This window comes from Schistosoma mansoni, chromosome W (genome assembly GCF_000237925.1).
Source record: "Schistosoma mansoni strain Puerto Rico chromosome W, complete genome".
Classification (NCBI taxonomy): domain Eukaryota; kingdom Metazoa; phylum Platyhelminthes; class Trematoda; order Strigeidida; family Schistosomatidae; genus Schistosoma; species Schistosoma mansoni.
Window position 1 is genome coordinate 13,277,182 of NC_031502.1, and position 25,216 is coordinate 13,302,397.

Sequence of the window (25,216 nt, forward strand, 5' to 3'; positions counted from 1 at the left end):
CGACCGATCTTTACAGAATCCGGTCTGTTGATCTCAAAGTTGGGTGTCTATTGAATCTTTCATTAAATTCAGCAATACTCTGTTGAAAACTATTCCTGGTACCGATGGTAGTGTGAAACCTCTGTAGTTTTCATATTTGCCTAGATCTCGTTTTTTTGGTATCTAGATGAGATATTCTTCTTTCCAGTCTGTTCGTGGCACTTCCTCTTCCTCCCAAATCTCCCTGAATAGAACGTGGAGCATGCTTGCAGTTGCTTCTATGCCTGACATCGGTGCTTCAGCTGGTGTATTTTCAGGTCCCGCTCTTGATTTGTCCGATGACCGTACTGATTTCTTCGATCGTTGGTGGAGGGACATCTAAAGAAGGGTCTGTAGGTGCTGCTTCGATTTCCGGCGGATTCAATGAAGCTGGTCTATTCAAGAGTTCCTCAGTGTTCTACCCAACTGTTCGTCTGTTCTTGAATCTCAGTGGTTGGCTTTCCTTCTATGTTGTTGGCTGGTCTCTCTGGTCTAATATATTTCCCTTCCTGTTTCTTCGCTGTGCCACATAGTTGTTCCATATTTCCGTCTCTTGCAACTTTTGCCTCTGTCGTGGCTAGGCTTTTCACATATTTCTGCTTGTCAGATCTAATGCTCCTCTTCGCTTACTTGTTTGCTTTAGTGTATTCAGCTTGTGCCTTGATTTTCTCTGCTCTTGTTCGTCTGTTGTTAATTGCTGTCTTATTGTTCTTCGTTTCATGAATCTCTTCCATGGTTTCAGTGGAGATTCATTACTCATGATGATGCTTCTTGCGGTCCAGCACTTCCTGGTATGTTGAACTTAGTGCTTCTTTGATCTCTCTCCAGTTGTCCTCCATCGTAGTTTCTTCTTCTTTCAGTATATCTTGTATGACTTGGAACCTGTTGTTGAGAGTTATCTTGAATTCGTTGCGTTTGTTAGGATCTCGTAGGGTGGCTGTATTAAACCTTTTGAATGCTGTTTCCAAAGTTGTCCATTGTTTATTTAGCTTCAGCTTCATCTTGGCCACAACCAGATGGTGATCTGAAGCTATGTCAGCTCCTCTCCTGGTTCTCACCTCTCCCATTGTCCTTCTGAATTTTTTGTTGATACAAATATGATCTATCTGGTTCTCTGTGATGTGATCCGGTGAGACCCATGTAGCTCTATGTATGGATTTGTGAGGGGAGGGGTATTGTGTTGCCTATAACCAACTTGTTGCAGGCACATGGATTATTAGATGTCAACATTCTCGTTCATTTCTTCTAGTCCATGTCGTCCCATGACACCCTCATATCCGGTGTTTTCCTCTCCGACTTTGATGTTCAGTTCTCCCATCAGGATGGTGTGATCCTTCGCTGGGGACTTCTCTATGATTAATTTCAGTCTATCATTGAACGAACTGATCCTTATTGTCGTCGTTGCTATTATTAGTGGGTGCATAACATTGGATGACATGGATTGTGTTTCTCTCCTTCTTTGTTTTGAATGATGCTTTGATGATTCTGAGTCCATGAGATTCTCATTCTATAAGTGCTCTTTGTGCTTGTTTGGACGGCATCAGGGCAACTCCCTGAGTGTGTGGAGCATTTTCCTCTGCGTGACTGGAGTACAGCATCATCTCTCCCGTACCTAACCTTTTCTTTCCAGCTTGGGTTCAATGGGTTTCGCTTATCCGATAATAAGTGTTTTGACAATTAGTACTATAAACTGTTAGTTTATTTTGTAAGTGGATGAACAATTTATCATTATAGCATAGTTGTTTTAGTATCTTCTTTGGTAAGCGAACCAATAGTTGCTCTGTCTGAATCAGCCAATAGTGACGCACCTTCTTCGGCGCCAGTTAAAAGTATTTAAATTGTAACGTAGGACATGGTCGGAAAATCATGTCATTGATTCTCGCTCACACGTTACATGTTGTCGCGGATTTTTAATGTCGTTTTTTATCGGCTAATCACAGCATTTTTCCGTCACATGTTAATTTTCTGGTTTCTTTGAATTCGTATATACTCTTCACTCCGTCTGGGTAATGATGTTGTTGTATTATAATGGAAGTTATGCGTGTTATTTAACTTCCATCGGCTGCATGGTCTAAGTATGTGATGAGCTAATTAGTTTATTTATTTCATAGTTGATTAAGCTCACCTGTAAGAGTTGGTCTTTTTACATATGTCAGTAGTATATGACGACAAGGATATCGATAAGTCATAAATGTTCGACAATTGCACTCGCAAGTGCCTGCATCTAGTTCATAACACCACAAAACTGTATTTAAATCGCATGTCCTTCAGCAGTTTACTTTCGCCGTGAATGTTATGCGTACGGGTGGTCTGAAAAGGGATGGAATTATGCATCCATACTTTTTGGAACTCCTTAAACACACCATCGAATTCAATCCAGTTTCCAAAACGCCTGCTCAGTATTATGCGTTGAAACGCCTCACTTAAGTCGACCGAAATGTCTCTGGAACATAAATCACTACAAACATTACTCGTTAATTACTAAAAAAACAGCTATTTCATGCGATAATACTTCAGTAACTGAAGTAAGGACTACAAACATTTAAGAATTACGGGTTACTCGTCATGTCGTCTTAATTCTCGCAGAAAACAACTATTCACATAAATTCAGAGTATCTTTTACTGATAATTTATGCTGAATACGCAGTTTCGTGGACCCCTACAAATTTTAAACAAGGAGAGTGATATTCAGTAGGGTAATTGGTATCCCAGGTCAAGTTATGAAGCAACAAAAGAGCCAAATTGTACACTACAAAACAGAGTAAGCTAAATAAACGCTTTTGGCATTGATTTTGCGAATTTACTACAGCCAAAAACGACGCAAATACGAGAAAACCTGATATTCGTGCAACCCAGAGGACAACCAACCGACCCTTAACAAATCAAATACGGAATGACCGCCTCGTGTCAGGCAGTTCAAGGTCGCAAAAAGGAAACGGCGGGCAGGTTTGAAAACGCACTGACTTATTTACCTTGCCGTAACGTAGTGCTGATCTTAACAGATTTACCGTTACAAGGTCATCCTGATCTCACGCCTATGTGATTGATTGTTGTTGTTATTTATTGCCTTTATTTACAAGCTCAAGTTAATTCTGTGCGCATACTTACTGTTTCAAATGTTTTCTATTCTAGATCGTCATACACGCTTCTATGCAAATCCCCCTCTATAAACAACGCACCCAAAAGATTAAAGCAATCATCTCAAGCTCTTGACTTCTTACAATCTCGGTAATTAGCTTTGTGGATCGTATTTTACGTCGCCGATGTCTAGAAGCTTTAATTACACACGAAAAGGATTTCCATTGAAATCCTTCAAAAAAGAATTCGATTATGCCAAGAATGAAAGTGACGCTCAGATTTCCGGTGTTAAAAATGACATAGAACAACCACTAGATGCTGAAAGCGCTCTAAATGAATCAAATGAACACCGATATTTGAGAGCGAAAGCTAACGAAATAACTGATCGGCGGTACGGCTTCGAAGCATTTGTTGGTCCTGGCGAGCGCATCGGTTGGCTCGTAAACATGCATCCCACTGATTTACTAGATGACTCGAAGAGACTTGTTAGTGGTATCGACCTATATTTTCTTCAAACAGATGGGAACCGTTTCAAAGTCTCGAGACCTTATCTCCCATATTTCTATGTGCTGGTTCGTGGAGGTCAAGCTGCAGAGCGTGACGCCAACTCGTATTTATTGAAACGTTTCTCCGGTCGTCTTGCTGGAATTGAAATTGTTTCCAAGAACGATTTAGATTTGCCTAACCACCTTGTTGGGGCCAAAGCTACTTATCTTAAGATGCTGTTTTATAGTGTGGATGAGTTGGTTAGAGTTCGCAAGGAGCTAGCAGTTCGGATCCGAGCAAATCGTGAGCTGGCCTCTTCGGGATCTTCTTATACGGATATATTAGCTGAACACTTCAGAAATGATGACTATGGAATTGTAACTAACCAGTTAAGCGTGAAGCAGAACCGTAGTGATCCTCTTGATAATTTGTTTGATCTAAGAGAGTCAGATGTTCCCTATTTAACCCGTGTATGCATTGACCTGAATATATTTGCTGGTTGCTGGTATGTCACAACATGTAAGCCTGGATGCCCTCCTGAATTTAAACATCATGAAGATACTGTGGCTTGGCCTGAACCTGTAGTATTGGCATTCGATATTGAGACTACCAAAATGCCTTTAAAGTTCCCTGATCCTACAAACGATCAAGTTAGTACTACGTCTGTTTTCTTGGTTTTCTTTGTGGTTAATACATTAGGATGTTTTTGACAAGAATCAATTACATTGGTCGGGACTAGGTTATTATTTCACTGGACAGGTTTCTTTCGTAGTTTGCTGCAAATCTAAGATAAACGGCACCTAGTTCCCTCCATATTTCCGATTCTAGTACTTATTGTCAAGTAAATATGTATTTTAGAGTTCTTGAGAATTTTTCAACATCTAAATGATTTTTGGCTAGCTCACTTAAAGACTTCATAGTTTGGCCACGAATGTGTTTGTGACATCTTATTACCTGACAAAATACAAGCTTATTTACTTTGATCCCTTAAATCATTACTTCTGTCGCCTGATGTCTTCCCTTTGACAATAAAATGTGCATACTAGACCCATCCTCTTAACGTAGACTTAATTTCCTGTCTGTTTGAAAGTTTAGTAGGAGAAATATATTTGTAACTCAAATTTCAGCAACATGTTTGTGTTTATTAGTAAAGCACCTCTAACCCAAGTCAAATAATTGAGTTCATTTGCTGTTTTGTTTTCGCTAGTCATCTGTTTTCAGGCAGAAAAAAGAAAACACATGATAGTATTTTGAAGGAGATTAGAAGTCATGGTTAAAACACTTAGTACTCTTCATCATTTTAAAGAAAGCAAATTTAGTTCATTTGAACTCTGAAGAGGTAAAATCATTTTCACCTTGATTTTCTGAGTGTTTTCAGTGGCTTACAATGTTTCCATACGCGATGACTAACGTTTTATTCAACGCCAACTTTCTATGAACTATTCCTATCTACTATTGCAGACAATTTCGTTGTACACACTTCCATCAGCATCCGAAAACTTTAAGCGATGAATGCAGAAAATGTGTTACAGCCGTTATTTTTCAACTAACGACTAACTCCAAATCTTTGTACGGTGACCATTATGTTTTGTGATATATGATATAATTGACCATCCAGTTAATATACGCAGACATTTTTTAAAAATCCCAAGTGGCCTCTTCGTTATCAGTTTGGATAGTGTCAAAATTTTTTGGCTATGGGTGAGTTTCACGAAAACGAAAGAGCGAAACGCTCTAATTATTAAATTTCAGATGATACCTCGGAAGCTTCATCCATTTTAAGGTTTATAACTTGGTTAATACAACTAATAGCTCTTATCTTTCATGATCAATTATCGGCGTATATATGTTCTGCTATGTGTTAACGGGGAATTTATCTAAGGTGACAAAGATTTCTGTAAGTTGATTTATCAAGCTGATTTAGGTACTCAGTAGTTTTTCAACATTGGATAGTGCTACTTAGCCTTAGCATACTTCTAATTTGTTTCCATTTTAGATAATTATGATCTCATATATGTTAGATGGAGCTGGACATCTTATATGCAACAGGGAAATCCTTTCAGAAGATATAGAGGATTTCGACTACACACCAAGACCAGAGTTCCCAGGTCACTTCACTGTACATAATTTAAAAACAGAATTAGATTGCATTACCTTTTTCTTTGAACATATTCAGAGAGTTCGACCAAACATATTGGTTACCTATAACGGTGATCATTTTGACTGGCCATTTATCGAAGTTCGAGCTGCTAGCTACGGGCTCTCCATGTCCGAAGAAACTGGGTTCTCTCGTCAGAAAGGTACTGTGGGCCCCGGAAGAGATGGAAGTTCTGGCGAGTACCTATCACGACCAGCAGTTCACATTGACTGCTTATGCTGGGTTAAGCGTGATAGTTATCTTCCCGTTGGAGCTCGTGGTCTTAAAGCTGTCGCCAAAGCTAAACTACGATATGACCCAATCGAAGTAGATCCAGAATTAATGTGTCGTATGGCTCACGAATCACCTAGAGAGTTGGCAAATTACTCAGTGTCTGATGCAGTTGCCACCTACTATTTGTATATGAAGTATGTTCATCCATTTGTATTCGCATTATGTACAATCCTTCCATTAAACCCTGATGATGTTCTTCGTAAAGGCTCTGGTACACTATGCGAGGCTCTTTTGATGGTTCAAGCTTATGCAGCGAACGTTATCTTTCCCCACAAACAAACAGATGGTGAATCTGGACCTAACAATTTGTTGTTGAGTGACTCTGGAATTTCAGGAAAGTTTACGGAGGACGGACATCTTATCGATTCCCAAACTTATGTTGGTGGGCATGTGGAAGCCTTAGAAGCGGGTGTTTTTCGTGCTGATATACCCGTTAGATTTCGTCTAGTTCCTGCAGCCTTGGAAGCATTAAGAGCTGATGTCAAACGTTGTATTAGTCGGGCTCTACAGGCGGAGATAGGTGCAGAAGACGAAGATGCATTGTTTAGTGTTATAGCGAAGGATAATTTTAACAAGGTATAGATCTGAAGTACTAAATTCATTTCTACTTATCATTTTGCCAGAGTATTTTGTTTGTTGTATTAACTTATAATGCTTGGAATTACCAGTAATTATTTTGTGTTGTCAGCCTGTGGTCACTTCATTGTTACACACTGGCAAAATTTTTGATCATTAAGCCGTCCATTGCGAAGCAGATACACACATTTTGTTCACCTGTTAGTCCTATGCAGCTGATTATGTACTGCGCGAAGCCCTCATTGTTTCGAAATTAGGATATAAATCATTGTTGATTAGATGTTTTGGTTTTCCTCAATTTCGAAAACTATGAACTCTTGAGAAGCAAAAAATACACTAACACTTGTCTTCATATACTCATTGGCTGCGTTATTTCATACGATACTGTCTATTTACTGAAATAGATGTATGTCTTATAATCCTATCAATCCACCAGCTTGTGAAAAAGTTATGCCCGTTAGAATTTATTTATTTAAACACATAAATATTGGTACAAAGGGGCACCAGATATATATGCCCGTTAGAATGCTGCTGTGGATATATTTTTGAGCAGAGAAAAAAGTGGTTTTCAGTAATGATATACTTCTTACATACTAATATTAGGATTTTATTTTTGGAAGATTGTTTGTTAGCAAGCCGTTTACTGTATATTTACAAATCAGTTGCTGAGCTGTTTGATGTCAGCTTGAAGGCCTCTGGTTGGTTCTTATTTCAGTAGTTTTTTTGCAGGTTTTGTATCCTCTGAAAAACAATATCTCAAAGAAGTTTTACAGTGGTCAATTTTTAATGATAATTTACATCGTCATTCCTATACGTTAACTTCAACGTTAAAGCATATGACGCCGTGTCGAATGTAAATTTTTGTCGGGTACCTTGCTTTAATTTCTCCATCAGAATTCAATCGTTGTACGATCACTAAATAAAGCAAACTACACGTCAATGAGAATTCAGGTTTTACACTTATATGAGCCCATAGGATACGCTTATTCACCAACTAAATAATGTGAGCAGGTAAGCAATAACACTAAAAGCTGCCCATGCAATAAATTATGATTGAAACCAGTCAATCTCCACTGGAAACCCGGAAGCACTTGGCGACCGCTTCGTCCTGGTATAGGGCTTTTCATCAGTGTACATCCACATTCTCGCATGTGGGGCTCAAACTCTCGATTGGGACGACCTACCAGTGCTTTCAGGTCCTCAATGGTGGTCTAGTGTCAATCGTTTGATCTCAGTAGAGAATCAGCAATCTCTACAGTCCTATACAGATAATAAGTTATTATACTGATTAGTTTGTTGAGAAACAGATGCACTAAATAGATATCAAAAATACTTACATAAAAATGCAATGCTTATCACTATTCTTGCCAGCAAAAATTCTGAAGTGAAAAAAGTTAATCCACTAAAGGTTCCATTCTCACTTAAGTCTTAGAGATTTTCATATAATACACGGTTAGTAACTTTTACGTTCCTAAATATAGGTGTAGTTTCTATCTATGCTTTCCCTTGAATAATATCCCATGCTTATAGCTTCCGATCTATTTGTTTTCACACATCAGATTTGTGGACAAGTTGAGAACACCTTACAGCAATTGGCCTCCACACCTAACCGAATTGAATGTCCTGTTATTTATCACTTGGATGTTGGTGCAATGTACCCAAACATTATTCTTACTAATCGACTTCAACCATCAGCTGTCGATTCTGGTTCTGCTGCTAAGTGTGCTGACTGTGAATTTTACAAACCGGGAATATCCTGTCAACGTTTCATGCCGTGGACATGGCGTGCAGAGCTCTGGACAGCCTCCAGACCGGAAGTTTACCGAATCCATGCTCAACTTTCCCAAGAACGCTTTCCCATTAAGTTGACTGACGCTAATGAAAAGTTCCCCAAGACTGTAATGAAGTCATTTCACGAATTGTCAAGGGAAGAACAAGCTGCAGTGGAGAAAAAGCGTATCACGGATTATTGCCGTCGAGCTTATAAACGTATTCACTTAACTAGAACTGAAGAACGAATTGCTATGGTCTGTCAACGAGAAAATTCTTTTTATGTTGATACAGTAAAGGCATTCCGTGACCGTCGATATAAATTCAAAGGTTTGACAAAGGTAAGTATTCTATAATAGGCATCAATGAGTATTATGGACTGTAGTTTACATTTTGATAAGATGTTAATGAATGTGATGGCTACCTATCGTGATTTGAAGTTGTGTCATGATGGAATAACAATGCACGTTTTTGGACGTAGTATACTCATCGATGAGGGTTTCCACAAAAATATCTATACTGCTGGTAGTATTTGCTTCAGAGCATTTTCCGTATGCCCAGTCACCCCATTTCGAACATCCTAGTTTTAATACAATACTTTGTTCCCGTTGTATGAGAAGTCAAGGAGTAGTTGGGAAGATAATAAACTTTGCAGAATCATACCCGTTGGGTAAAATATATACGGTGAGTAGGTTGCATATTGACTTCAGTTTTACCAAACGAAACTGTATCGTCTATGGAGTCCAGGTAAAATAAAAGATCATGTAAATGACTGTTACGTACAATGTTAGTAAACAAACGTGTTTACATAGTGACGAGTTCACGTGTTGTTTCCGCCCTTCAGATAGACGTTGAAGAATGATAGTGGTTCCACACTGTGTGACTATCTGATGCACTGGATATTAATACAAAAATTATCGTTTTAACGTGGTTGGAGGTAAACGGCAGGAAACAATTTATCTAGATCTCATGCTAGTCGACATTCGTCATCAAGGTGTATCTGTAGTCATAGGAGGACTGATGCCTCGTGTGGGATTCAAGCTTAGAGGACCCGCTAAGGACTATACAAACATGATATTGGTCACCCATCTGTGGCCAATCAGCATCAGGATTCTCGTTCTTATGAGTCTGAAAGTCAACCTTTAGGAATAGTTGAACGAATAGTAAGTGACTCTCATACACTAACTAGTGCTTTTATCAGCTTAGCTAGCAACTCACTTTCGGACCATAACTTTACTCTTTTGTTTCTAGCACTATCCAGACGTTTTTGGGGTAGTGGGACCTCAATAAATATGTGTTTCATCTGCTTATTAGATCGTCTCGATATCTAATTCCAATCAGCGCATCAACATTGCGACATTCGTTATGTGATGCTGTGATCGAAATTAATTCAATCATGCTCATTTTTACTTTTTAGCTAGGGGTTGACTTATTCCCAATAGTCTAGTTGTTTTCATGTAAGTATACTTTCAATGAAGGCCACTTCTTCATTTGACCAGAAATCGATACTGAGTCGTGTTATCTACGGTTTCCAACCATGGACTTCGATTATCATGTGCTCTGGCATGTTAACCAAAAAGGTATAACAATTATGAGGTCTACAGTTTTTAGAGTCTGTCCTATAATGAATGGTTTTTTTTCTGCTTGTTTTTCAATTAATTTTGATCCATGATGGAAGCTTTTTTCTGAGTAGTATGTATTTACATGGATCATCTTCAGTCTTTCTGTTTATTTCACAATTTTTATTGCAGTTTTCTTCTTTCTTAGACATGGAAGCGTCATTACGATGATGCATGTGCAGCTCTGTCCGCTGGGACAGGTGATTCAAATGCTGTAAAAGAGGCTAATGCGATGCTTGTACTATATGATAGCCTTCAACTAGCACATAAATGTATTCTGAACTCTTTTTATGGCTATGTAATGCGACGTGGTGCTCGTTGGTATTCGATGGAAATGGCCGGCATTGTCTGTCATACTGGTGCTAATATCATAACTAAATCAAGAGAAATAGTGGAACAAGTTAGTTGGTTATTTTTTAAACTTTTTAATATTTCTTTTTTCCTTTTTGAATATCTCAGTTCGAGTGTTCTTTTAACCAAAATATACCCATCATCTTTTTATATAGAACTCTGAACTACTTCTGAGGTCCAGTATGAGTGGATTTGTTTGAACTTTTCCATTCAAAGGTTCTGTGTATAAACCTACCATTCCCATATGTACATTTGAATTTTCGAAGTTTTTCTCAATAACTAAATCTGAATAGGTTATTGAAAAATAAGTTATGCATCAACGGATACTAAAAACTTGTAAAATCTTAAATGCTTATCACTGTATTCGTTTTTGTTAGTGGGATGCAGTTTGTTTTCCGAATAAAATCTTTTTTCATGTGATCCCAACCTGACTTCGGAAGATAATCACATTATTGTGAAACTTGCTGGGCGGGGATCGCCACTCCCCACCATGTTTCAGAACCTAAAGCAAGTACCATATTGGTTTGGAGTTCATCATGACGTTTGACGTTGACAAACATATATGTTAATACGGCAAAACATTTGTCGCGTATTCTTTTTCTCCTTGAGAGTTATTATTTCTTGCTTCAATCTATTTGAAATTTTCGAACTTTGTTTTCATAATAACTTTTTAACGAGTATCTGTTATGGTCCATACTTTTTATATGCTGTCGATTTTTCTACATCTAAACCGTTTAAAAGAATTTCAAACATTAATTTTAATCCATTCTACTCATTATCTGTGCAGAATCTTCAACGTAGTTTACATGTTAAATCTACTTACTACCTAATTCCACCACATATAATACACTTCTCTGATGTTTTATGATTGTACCACCAGTCCAATTAGATGAATAAAAGAAATCACGAACATATACTTTCTGGCCCGTTATAAATTCTCAAGGTTTTTTCCTGCATTAGTGATTGAAATTATCTTTTGTCTCTGGGTTTCTTTTGTTGACAATCTGTTCGGCCTTGTTAGTATCGAAAACAGTTTCAACTTTCCTACCAAATATGAGTCTCTGCAACCTGAGTTCTTATTGATTTAGCGTTGTCCAGTAATGTAGATTCTTAAATATGTCTATGAACCTTTAGGGTGGACCACTTAACTAAAGATGATATCAAAAAACAAGACTACGGTTAATAGCAAATCTAATGCAGCGATCTAAGAGAATAAGCTGTCATTGTCGAAATCCGAAGTATTAACGGGTTCAAACGACAAGATAACAGAAGTAGTTAATGTACATGGAATTTACGTGTAAATTGCTAAAAGATTTTTGATATAAATTCTTTATTTCGGTACGGAATAAAGCGAGCATTATTATTATTATTATTATTATTATTATTACAACCGGGTATATTTTGTTCTATAAATCAGTGAATGAGGTCATTACGATAAAACCATCTGAAAAACCCCGTATAAACCTAGGCATTATCAGGGTTTATATTTTGTTTTCATTCCTTGTGAGGTAGGAACGGTTAGTTTAACGCCAGTCAGTCTTCTAGTAGTATAAAGGGAATTTGGCTTATACTCTTTTTGCTAATGTTGGGGTGATCCAGAAAACTCCTCGAAAAAAGCCAACAAAGGCTCTGAAAACACCGAGAAGCGTCTTATCTAATCAGCATTCACTAGAAGTTTTGCCAGAAACACCTAGAAAGTGAAAGGTCACATATCAAGCTTCTAATCGGATGATTACCTATGCTGCTATTATGTTTAGTAGCGTTCCAGGATTTTCCGCAGACCCAAGGCCTACTAAAACACTATAAAAACCCTAGATTTTCTGTACATAAACGAACCTTGGAGTAGAACGTTTCTTCCATATTTCACGCCTTTTCTCTCGTGTTCAAGTTGCCGTGTAGATTTAGCCTGAGGGTTACTAGAAGAACTGAATCTAGCATTCAATTAGAAGATTTATCATTTAAGGATTTTCAGGATGTCACGTTAACGTCTCCCGATCGTTTTTCCCCCGAAACTGTAACTTAATATCTGCTTTTCTTAAGTATGTGAAAACAAATCGGTCGTTAGCAAGTTTACGTTTGCCCTATTTCGTGTTTGATAATGGCTCGATGAGCAGTGTCTCGCATAACCTATTTTACATTAGTTCCCATTTGCATTTTGTCTGTAAAGCTTGAATGCCCTTTTTATTACATTGTCAGAGTATTGATATTTCTTTTCTTTAGATCGGTCGTGCTTTAGAACTAGATACTGATGGAATATGGTGTATTCTACCTGCAAGTTTTCCGCAAAATATTGAATTTACTGCTGTCGCTTCAAAGCCATCTCGTATTTCAATTTCATATCCTGGAGCTCTGTTGAACATCATGGTGCAAGATTTTTTCACCAATCATCAGTATCATGAATTAGTTGACCAAGAGACTCTTACTTACAAAATTCGTTCTGAAAACTCCATATATTTTGAAGTTGACGGTCCATATAAAGCTATGGTTTTGCCTGCGGCGAAGGAAGAAGGAAAACGTCTAAAAAAACGTTACGCTGTTTTCAATTTCGATGGAAGTTTGGCAGAATTGAAAGGATTCGAGATTAAACGGAACGGTGAACTACAGCTGATTAAAATATTTCAGTCATCTGTGTTTGAGGCGTTTCTTCGTGGGGATAGTTTAGTTGAAGCTTATTCATCAGTAGCTAGTGTTGCTGATCATTGGTTGGATGTACTTTACTCTAAAGGAGCTGATATGCCAGATTCTGAATTGTTCGATTTGATTTCGGAAAATCGAAGCATGTCCAGAAAATTGGAAGATTATGGAAGTCAGAAATCGACATCTCTAAGTACTGCTAGACGAATGGCTGAATTTTTAGGAGACCAAATTGTTAAAGATGCCGGTTTATCTTGTCGTTATATCATTGCACGACAGCCCGATGGTGCTCCAGTAACTGAACGAGCTATCCCTTTAGCTATATTTCAGGTAGACGTGATTTAATGTTTCAGTCTTAAAGGCTTTTCAAATCTTTACGTTATTTTTATTGAATACGGATAGTATAGTCACAGAATATTAAGAATTCCAGTTATAAGGAGACACTTTTTACGTAAGAACTCTTTAAATTTTGCATATCGTTTGGATCCCTTTATTTCAGAGTGTGCAACATTTTTCTCCACAGTTAGGGAAACAGTTATTCCGAGTACTTTGTGATTGAAATTTTCCTATGATGATCACTCATGAAATTTTACGTACGAGGACATCTATAATGCTCATGAATTCCCCTTCATCGTATTGCTTTGTGATTGTACTATTATTCAGTCACATCATATCACTAAGCTCACTTAATGATTAACATTTTACACATTGATTTAAACAATCGAAAATTTCATCGCATCAATCACAAAAACCCTTAATAATACTTCTATGGTTATTTTTACCTAGGTGGCTGATAGAAGTTAGGTTGAATATTTTCTACCCTTCTCGGTTCTTTATTTTTCCTGTTATATTTACTAGGCAGAAGGATCAATAAAACGTCATTATCTTCAAAAGTGGCTTAAAGATTCGAATCTTGATGAGCATACTGATATACGTGAAATACTTGATTGGTCCTATTATATTGAACGCTTGTCGAGTGCTATCCAAAAAATTATCACAATCCCAGCGGCTTTACAGCAGGTTTCTAATCCAGTACCTAGAGTTAGTCATCCTGATTGGTTACTTCGTAAATTAGCTGAAAAAATGGATACATGTAAACAACGGAAGCTAACAGAAGTGTTTGTTTTAAAAAATCCAGTGACAAATAAACTTCAAGAACAAACTACTGACTTACCAGATCTGGAAACACTATGTTCAAGAAATGACGAGAAAGTTAAGTCCACCACACCCATCGTCACTCGCCATTTCCCTGTAAAACGATTTCGATCACCTAACGGTCCTTTCAAATCATGGAGAGAACAGTTAGGTGAACCTCCAAACTTGGATGATGCTAATACTTCGAAAAAATTGACTGAATGGCTAGCGTTTCATCAAGCTAAGTGGCATTTCCAATTAGAACAGCGTCAATATTTCACTAAATCTATGGGTAATGCGAAAATAAATGGCGATTCCGACCATGGTTATTCATTCTTACCATCTGCTAAAAGACAGCGTGGTTTGGCCAGATATTTGAACCAAACTCGAGTAAATCTATTCACAGCCGTATGGCAGGTAACATACGTTTTTTGGTATTTGTCGTTTTTAAAATTATTTTGCTCTACAGTATTAATCCAGATATTTCTAGAAATAGTAGAATCGTTGAACATTAATTTGTTGTGTTTCACTAAGCTTATCGCCATTTGCTAAAACCCTGCCACCCCTCATGGAGTCATAGGCTGTCGGCCAGGCATCTCAAAACGACTCTGTCTTGGGCTCTTCTTTTTAGTTCATAGTCTTAATGCCTGCTTCCAATTTTTTGAGCTATGTGTTTTTCAGCTGCCTCTTTTCCTTTGATATTAAGTATTCCAAATTCGCTCAGAACAGAGTTGGATGGAGAATGCTGGTGAGCGGCCTATGCTCCTCCATGAGGGATAACAGGTGTAAGTATTCCAAATCAGGGCTTGCCTCATGTAATGCGCTTATGCTCCGCGAATATATCCCTTGACTTATCGCCAATTAGAATACCCACTTATTGATCAGACTAAAGACTCATAAATCAGTACGAGCAGCCTAGAGTCAATTCTGAGTTCTTATTAGTCCCCGATATAGTAGTTTCTTACCTAACCCAACCGGTTCAGTTCAGAACACAAATATCAGCTTCGGTTATATGAATCATGTATTTCAGGCGTACTTGATTTGTATACAAACAAGCCAGTCCACATCATACCATAAAATAGAAAATAACTATTATACAAGACCAGGCTAAAAAGTGACTGTGATTGTGAGACACTGTAACTAATAAATTGGGAATAAGTTAAGTGTGGTAAATCGTATAATAGTAGTCAATAGGTTAAATGAAAGCTCATAATGAATTTTATTTCATTTATTTAAACACATAAATATTGGTACCAAGAGGCACCAGATATAAATGCGCCACACAAATCTCATTTGATTTGTGTGAGGGCTGTGATACTGCCCAGGTGCCCAAACTGAACGAACTGATCCTTATTGTCGTCGTTGCTATTATTAGTGGGTGCATAACATTGGATGACATGGATTGTGTTTCTCTCCTTCTTTGTTTTGAATGATGCTTTGATGATTCTGAGTCCATGAGATTCTCATTCTATAAGTGCTCTTTGTGCTTGTTTGGACGGCATCAGGGCAACTCCCTGAGTGTGTGGAGCATTTTCCTCTGCGTGACTGGAGTACAGCATCATCTCTCCCGTACCTAACCTTTTCTTTCCAGCTTGGGTTCAATGGGTTTCGCTGACTCCGAGTACTTCCAAGTTCTATCTCCTCATTTCTGTTGCTATTTGACCAGTCCTTCCGGTCTTCCACATTGTCCAGACGTTCCATGTACCCATATTAATTGTTGCTCTGGTTGTTAGAAGGGGCATCGGCCCTATGACTTCCGAAGGATTTCGGCTTTCATCCTGAGGCGTCATAATTCTTCTTTCAACTCCCAGGGCAGAGTTTAAATGGTTTAATTTGTTTAGCCTGGTTTGGGTGTTTTCAGCAAGATTTTTTTCTACTGGATAGTGTTGCTGACCCCATACCTAACCCTCCCTTTTTGTGTGTGCCTGGGACCGGCAGTAACTTTAAAAGAGTTGCAGTAGTGGTTTGTTCTGTAGTATGTACGTAATAAACAACGAGTTGTTAAGCGACACAACAATGTCCACCCATGCCATTGGGTGTTTGCATTGGTACGCTGAGTGCAGCAGCTCCCTCTCCTAGTTTGTGTTCGCGAAGCGCCTTTAAAAATACAGTTTTGTAGTACTGTGATATGCATTAAATATTCTTCATACCTGCTTTCTTTTTAATATCACTGACTACCACTACTAACGCCGCTACTACCTTCTCGATGATTTCATCTCGCTGCACTGATGCATGACAACGTAGAACGATGCACATACGTACCAGGTTCTACGTTACATATGTCAAACTGATTTCATCAGGTTAATAGAAGACATCAAATTTTAGCTCAACGCACGTAGTTTATTTTTACATAGAGTCTTTATCCAAGTTTGTTTAACTTAAAGAGGCTATTGATATCATATCCAGTCGAGCTAATAGAAGCGATTTTCCCACCTTGAAGTATTGTTGGGATTATCATTACTATCACTACAATTGATTCACGACTGTTTTTGTTATCACTAAAGGTTTATTATCATTTTGTTCATCCTATTGATAACAAGTTGTACATGTTCTCTGTAGATGATTACTCCTCAATCGCTTCCATTGTTTAAGTTACCATAGAAACTGAATTTGTGTGTTTGTTCTTCACCAGTCATTTCAATTATATGTTTATTTATTTGTAACTTGATTTTAAACATACATTGCGTTGGGTTGTATGAACAGCAGTTAACTAGATTATTGATGAATTACAGACCGTCACATGATATTCCTTGTTAGGACCTAAAACTTCATTTTACTAATTTTCAAGTAAAATTTAATACTCTTATGATTATTTACCTAAGTTAGTCGTACTTCGTACATTATATTCTGTGTATTATCCGTTGTCTTCGTTTTATAGACAGATATTATACCCGTCACTTGTTCGTCCATTTTCTTACCTGCAATTTTAAGGTGATTGAGATTGTTCCAGATCCTGGGCAAATTGGCCACTATACACTATGGGTTTTGATTAATTCACCTGAATCTGGGTTAGTTCCTTCGCTAAATGCTGTAGATATAACAGTATCCAGAAATTTCTATGTTAATATGCGTACACCAAAACCCAAGGACTCTGGCCCACTCTTCCGTAAAGTGTCTGGCAATGTATCGATGGGTAATGAAACCAGAAGTGCAAGTGGTCTTATTCTTCCTAGAAATCACACAGTTTATCATCTGTACGAGTACAACGTTCCAGAAAGTGTTTACACTGAACACGCTTCAGAAATTGCTACGGATTTAGCAAGGCCAGATGTTGAAGGTGTGTATGAACTTGGTGTTCCAAGTTTATTTCGTATTCTAATGAAAGTAGGATGTTTGTGTACAGTTGACCGGGAAGCTTTTAGGAATAACCAACATGGATCAGTTTCGGACGAAGGCAGTTTTAATTTGGACCAACTATGTTTCTGTTCTTTGGCTCAACATCCATATTTATCTGGTCGCAGCCTGAGGCACTTATTCTTATTTCACTATCAGTTGCCTTCAGTAGGACAGGCCATGACAAGAAAAGATTCACAAAGACAAGTACGTTTTACTGTTACTACATAGTTTGATATTTTCTGTTTATTAAATACATTATTAAAAGGTGTTAAAAAATCAAGTCCATTTGTTTGTTAGTAGTGTAGTGAATGTATGGGCGATATTCTTCGGGACTGTTTATATATTTTCATTGATTCTTCAACATTGAGGTAAACAACTTACTATGTACAAGGTATCACTGAAGAGTTTCCGCAGCCTACAAGACTGAATAGCATCGTATAATAGTCAACTTAACATGAAGTCTTGGTTGAGTCTTTTTCAAATTTCTGAGTACTATGTGGTCAGTAGTTCCCTGATAGGATTTCCATAATTACTTGTCTACACAATGATAGACTTCTCATATATTGAATATTCAAATGAATTTATCAATACATTTTTTCGTGATTTATGGTCTTCATGAACATGCTTAATAATTCTCCCACAAACTTCTAAGTCCATGGCAGGTTGACAAAAAATTCACAATATTCTATAAACACTCACAAACGTAAATGTATATGGTGACTAAAAACTATTCTATCAAATAACTTTGTTTTTAGCTTTACCTTTTGATTGTACCATGGACTAGGTGTGGTTATGTTTGTGTAATTGATAGTGCAAGAATTAATCAGCTACCGGATTTAAATGTATTATATTTGAGACAATGTGCCAAGTGTTTTCCTCATTTTGAAAACGAAGAATTCCCTCCGGATACTTTAAATTTTGAAGTGCGCATTGAATCAGATGCAGTTATTGGTCGTCGTATAGTCCAACGTTGGATTACTAGTTTGTGTAAAAGTATGGGTGCACGAGAGCAGAATTCCAAGGAAGAAAACATAACTAGCTCTCAGTCAGCTGCACCAATTGTTATTTTGCTCCATTCTTCTCTATCTGCTACACAACAAGATATCTCAAGCGGTCCAAATGAAGTGAATTGGCCACTGAATGATGAGATAATTGGGCGTCGTCGTAGCCCTCAATTGCCTGTTTTGTCTGGATTTCCTGTAATTCAGCTTGGTGGTACTATGGATGAGGGTGAATCCCAAATAGGCGATCTAGAGTATAGCACTGACGCGTATAGTCTTTTGAATTGGCAACAAACAGCTGTAAAACGGGGTATTCGTTATTTTTTACAGGTAAGAATTAATCTCATGGATCGTAAGGGTTTTTTTTAAGAATCATGCCATTTTATTATTGTTGTTTATTTTATTTTTATTTGAACACATAAAAATTGGTACAAAAGGGTACCGAATATATATGCGCCACACAAATCAGTTGATCTATGTGCAGGCTGTGATACCTCCCGGAGGCCCAGACCAAAGCAGGTGGTTTTCTTAGGAGGCCACTCCCCGAGCCTTTGACCTAAAGGTCTAATCCACAAGGCAGTGGAGCAACGTAAGGAGATGCAGTACCATGATAGCTTGTGACCAACGATTGGTTCATATGCCATTTGTTCTTTCAGGACCCTGGAGCCCATGTGCACCATTGGTTTGGAGTCAGGGTTTTCCAACTTCCCTATATGGACGCTTCGCGTCCACTGACCCAGTTAGAGCGCCGGACATTCGCTTTTCTTCCTCTGAATTTCGTAGACAACACCCGTGGCGCGAGAAGGCAGTGGGTAGGACTTCTCTGGTAGTAGTTGTATGCACGTGGCTATGTGAGAGCATTTCGAGAGAGAGAAAGAGAGCTGAGTCTCCCCATTCTCGGTCGTACTAGGGCATTTGTTGGCACTAAAGAATGTAATATTCTTCAAGAGCAAAGTGCTAATCTTTTAAACTCACCAATAATAATTTTAGTCGGAAGCACGTCTCGAACGTCAATTGGAGTTGGCGCGTTATTTACACATTCCTGTTGGGAATATACCAGTTTCTGAAGCTCCTTTACCCGTTTTATTGACTGCTCCAAGTCAAGATATTCAACCTCCTGCCAGCTCTATAAATGCTATTGAACTTGGTTGTGATCTGTTTTACGCTAGACATTTGGTTAAGCATAATCATGTCCTTTGGTGTTCGTCCTCTGGTCGTCCAGATTTGGGTGGGAAAGAAACAGACGATCAACGTCTTCTACTTGAAATGGAAGAATCTGGAGTAAGTTAATGTTATGATTTTAAACACATTTTAACATATTAGTGAGCATATGATGAACTCACTGCCTGACACTAAACGCATACGATCTACCATTTCGTCTGTTTGCTTTTTGTTGTCCACATTAAACAGTTTGATCGGTGGAATTTGTTCAGAGGTCAGAACCGAAGCATTCTAGGTGATGGAGTAGAACGACTGTTTATACTCAAGTCTCAACCATTAAATCCTATGCTTGAAACTGTGCTCTGATTACTTTGATTTGAATAGCTTGGTGTTATCTCAGACCTTCACAGAATTAGTGTGGATTCATCATAGGAAAATTCCTTAGTATGCTCAGTTGTGATAGGGCTTGTTCAAACGATGAAACGTTTCAGCGTCGATTCAGAGACACTGAGTAACGGAGTTTCCTTTCACTTTTCCTAACCCTGACTTTCCCAAGAGAAAAATGTACTCGAAAAGATTGATTGGTCGAGGACAAGGAAGAATTGGTTCGAAATCACTCTGATGTAATTAAGTATTGTCACGTAGTTATATTGAACAACTGAACTCTGCTTGAATAACTCAGAGAATAATTGACAAGATTGCAAGTTGACTTACATGAAGCCAGGTTATAGTTTTTTTTTTCAATAGTGGTATAACTTTGTATTATTCACATCCATGTATCTCCATGCACTAATCGATCCTCAGGCTAACCGGATAACATGGTTAATTTATTAAAATGAAAATTCATCAGCTAACCATAATTTAGCTGATCTAACTACAAGTTTAATGCGCTTAAATACATTTATAAAGTATTTGACAGTTGGTTGAAATACTAGCATTTTGAATGGAGTAAGGAACTAATAAGGAGAAATCTTTCTTTGAAGGGTGTTCGCCTGAAAAACACTAGAATGTCACTTTAAGAGGATCACAAAATTGCGCCATTGCTTTTTCAGGTAGTTAAACTTGTCCAATAAATGAGAAACTCTTTGATCACAGTTCAGATAATGAGAACCCGTTTTCTTTAGTGTTAATCAGAGCCTTGTCAACTGTTTTGTCGGTCACAAAATTTTCTGTACCAGACAAGCTGCGACGTAGACCTATTGAAACTTAATATAAAACCAAGGTAGTCCTAATACCTAGCTGTGAGCTCATTATAAAGCGTAAATAAACTAGCTCTGTTTACAAAAAGCTAAACAAACGGCGGATGAAACAATTTTTTCGAAACGTTCTACCTATTAACACTGGAATTCGTAAACTACTTGTGGCTTCTTGACGGACACCGGTTTATTCCAGTTGATCACTGATTTGATAATCCTCGCAAGTCCTTCACAAAACTTATGCGAAGAATGCGAATCCTGTCAGTCACAATGGGCTAACAAATTGGAAGTAGTAACTGCATCTGACTGTTCCAGTGACCCAAACTACTAATGTAAGGAATCTTCTTGTCAGTGAGACAATCTTTAGGGCTATCAGGACACCAAATTGTAGTCTTTGAAAGCACCTCAAACTTTGGACAGAGCACTCCAAAGGATATTTTTATTAGTCAGTTATTTCAGGCTTGTTATCAAGCTTACTTGAGTTCTTTGGTATTCATATATACTTTTTTGTGCTGAAACTATAGCACTAAGAGTTTTATCTATTATAAATCAAATACTTTACTACTTGCTTTCGATTTCAAGGTTGTTTTACATATCTTCATAGGTAGTTGAAATCAATCGACCTGGTCTTTATCCATATGTTAATGTTGAATTGGAATTCACTAATTTGGCTGTAAATACTTTGATAATAGCGAATCGTATTCCAGAACTGGAAGGTGCTACGCTATTGTCGTTCGACCGTTTATCTGCTGCAGATAGAACTCTTGAAGAGCAGTTAAATCAAGGTGTTAATTTAGGTACACATATTACAAGCTACGATGAAACAGCTGCGTGTAGTGCTGCCTTTCGCATTCTTCGGTAAGAAAATAACAAATATTCCATTTCTATTCGTCATTAAACATTAACAGTTATCATACTGCGTTTCATACTATTCGTATTGCAAATAATAATATCATAATCGAACACTGTGATTGTAGATAATCGACTGCGGGTTTCGAATTTCATCAGTCCCGTAGAAAATCTCACATTGCTTGGAAAACTCCAAACCTACTTGTTCATTTTTTATAGAGCTGATAATATTAAACTTGCTCATTCAAACAACCAGGCACTTCTGGAAACCTGATGAACTTTACGTTTCTCCTAGCTTCCTTGGTAGTTTGTTCGTCTCACCACTTGAATCTGCATAAAAACCCTATCCAAATGTGCTCATACTTCAGAACTTAAAGATAAATTTAAAATGAGTTAAGCATGTATCAGTTCCTGCCCATTTTCTAGAAACAAATGTGCCTTTGATTTATTAAAGACTGCATCTGAAACAAGTATTTAAGTAGAACAACTTTCTTCACTATAATAAGCCTAAATTTTGTCTTTATTAAACGATTCATAGACTTTAGGCATTTAGGGATTAGAAAACTAGTGTATTACGGCTCATCATAGCTTACCAGTGTCACTTACTGTGATTATTCGTTCATTAATCTTGAACTTTAAATAATTATAATCTTTAATGATGTTGTTCCGTTTGCTTGAAATAGCTTCAGTATGCTGCTCAGATATTTTGAAAAGGAGTATGCTATTTGTGTTTGTCAAGTCCACTATATTTATTTATTTATTTAAACACATAAAGATTGGTACAAGGAGGCACCAAATATATATATGCCACACAAGTCACTTGATCTATGTGCAGGCTGTGATACCTCCCGGAGGCCCAGACCAAAGCAGGTGGTTTTCTTAGGAGGCCACTCCCCGAGCCTTTGACCTAAAGGTCTAATCCACAAGGCAGTGGAGCAACGTAAGGAGATGCAGTACCATGATAGCTTGTGACCAACGATTGGTTCATATGCCATTTGTTCTTTCAGGACCCTGGAGCCCATGTGCACCATTGGTTTGGAGTCAGGGTTTTCCAACTTCCCTATATGGACGCTTCGCGTCCACTGACCCAGTTAGAGCGCCGGACATTCGCTTTTCTTCCTCTGAATTTCGTAGACAACACCCGTGGCGCGAGAAGGCAGTGGGTAGGACTTCTCTGGTAGTAGTTGTATGCACGTGGCTATGTGAGAGCATTTCGAGAGAGAGAAAGAGAGCTGAGTCTCCCCATTCTCGGTCGTACCAGGGCATTTGGGGGCCATAAGTCTTGATGGAATATCTAGGTAACCCATTCTCAATAAAACAGAAGCATGTGATGGTGCATTAATTGAGATATGAATTTGTTAATATAATTCAGTTATTTTTTCGATGGAGGACCGACGTACACTAAGTGTCAAAACGTCAAAAATTCAGTCGTCTACTCATTGGGGTATTGTAAATATATCCATATTTTTACTATATATGATCCACCCTATGGTTTTTTTGGAATCTTCATGTCAAACTTTGGTACTGATCATGACAACATTTCTTGTATTTAGCAATATGGTTCTTGCTTGGGTTCGTGATGTTACACAATACCAAAATCCTTTGGCCGATGAACAAATTATTTATTTTTACCAATGGCTTCGATCGCCTCGTTCATTATTCTATGATCCTGCTTTAAGACGCACTGTTCAAAAATTAATGAAGAAAGTAAGCTTTTCTCTTTTGATAATGACTATTTCTGGTAACTCATTTTTCGAGTCCACCATTCTTCAAATAAAATTCAGGGGCTTACTTTGTAATGAAAATATTTTGAGAAGTCCGCAAGTAAGCGTAAACGCGGTTTCTCAATCTGATACCTCGTTATCCTTTTTGGTTCTCTGCCACAGTTGACTTATTGTTTTAAGCTAAGAATGTTAATCATTTAAGTTATCATTCAACGTATTTAGTTGTATTTTCGTTTAATTGGTTTAAACTAATCACTAAATTTGACGATCAAATATATAGTACGTTTAAATATAAACCAGTGAATGTGTAATGTCTTGACGGGTACTGATTTCTATAACAGTCATAAAATACTCAGCTTAAACACAAATCGAGTTACTAGTCCTTAGGCAATAAAATGATTGTGAGACCAATGTAATCTGTTTCTTTGTGCTCAATAGGATATGTTTCAGTTTCCTAATGTGCTATGTAAACGATTATTATTTTTACTCTCGATTCTGGATTTTTTCGTTTTTGGTCTATAGCTGATTACAAATATCGACCACCTAAGTTTTTTTAATTTAAAATTATACAATTCTTGCAATGCTATCGACATCTATTTTTACATTTTGAAAAAATAGTCATTATGCCATATAGGTAATCGACTTGAACCCATTTATTTGAAATAGCTCATCGTTTAGATTAAAACTTAAGGACTTAGGTGATAACTTAGTCCCCATAACTACTGAAGGATCAGGTTTTGAAACGGTGGAAAGGGTTGTAGCTCGTTTTAGTGCTTTTAGTGGCGTTTCGTACTATAAATCGAATAGTTTAATTTTATTTATTGTCTTTCCAGGTGTGATCGATGGCAGTAAGTGCTTCTAAATCAAACCATCGATTTCAATGAGTACAACCTCACGAAATATCTTGTTTTTATTCACTCTGCAGTTGATTTATACTCAGTACTTGAATCAAGTTTAGTTTTCCGTTTTCCTTCGAACATTGTAAATTACAGATACAAAATTATATATATATATATATATACTCACTTTTTCCTCAGGTATTTCTTAAATTGGTCGATGAAATAACTCACTTTCATGTGGACGTAATCTATGCAAATTTTAGTCGCCTTATTATGTCTACTCATAGAATAGAATTACCTGAAGCTTTAGCACGCGTAGATTACTTTACACAATTATTACGTACACGCCAAGGAACTCTGTTCACTCACTTGGACTTGCAGTATGTAACTAGCTGGCGTCAGTTAATTTGGATGGATTCAGCAAATTACGCTGGTGTAAAGGTTAGTTATAAACTGTTTATTTTCCGGTTAACTATTTAATAGGTTTTCCTGGGATAGTCACTAACTGCGTATTAGTTTTTTGTCAGACTTCCAGTCATGTTTGCATAAAATACATGTTTCACACCTTTTGAATCATCATCATGCATATTGTGGTAAAACAAAGTTGGAGAAAATTAGCAATGCCATTTATTAAAACAGGCAGTATTTGTTGGTTTGATTTATGCTTGAAAGTTGTAGCCACCTTGCTGCATTATCAAACGGTATTATTAGTCCTTTTGTACACTTTATATCTGTACCTGCTCATCTTCCCGGGGTTAGTAGGATATTTAGCTGCTGAAATAAAATAACACTTCTCGCGTCGGTGACAAATGACTTACTCCTTCTGTACGTCCGTTATGTTAGCTTAAATGAGATCTGAGAAGAATAAGTTTCAAGGTAACTAAAACTATTACTTACGCCTGTTACTCCCAATAGGCCGCCGAACAGCATTCTCTAACCCACTCTGTCCTGGGCCTTTCTTTCTAGTTCTATCCAATTTTTCTTCATCCTTCTCATATCTGTCTCCATTTCTC

At 37.5% G+C, this 25,216-nt stretch overlaps 1 protein-coding gene across 1 annotated transcript; it reads left to right on the top strand.

Annotated features, from left to right (window-relative positions):
• Nucleotides 1-3,281: 3,281 nt before the first annotated feature.
• On the top strand, nt 3,282-24,683 carry Smp_210940 (putative dna polymerase epsilon, catalytic subunit; the record flags this gene model as incomplete). Its single annotated transcript, XM_018788617.1, has 13 exons — nt 3,282-4,232; nt 5,579-6,533; nt 8,120-8,700; nt 10,127-10,378; nt 12,550-13,293; nt 13,822-14,514; nt 17,029-17,598; nt 18,189-18,426; nt 18,535-18,764; nt 19,425-19,715; nt 21,396-21,649; nt 23,194-23,347; nt 24,402-24,683. 13 exons carry the CDS (start codon nt 3,282-3,284, stop codon nt 24,681-24,683), a joined length of 6,195 nt encoding a protein of 2,064 aa, XP_018654142.1.
• Between the last annotated feature and the right edge of the window lie 533 nt (nt 24,684-25,216).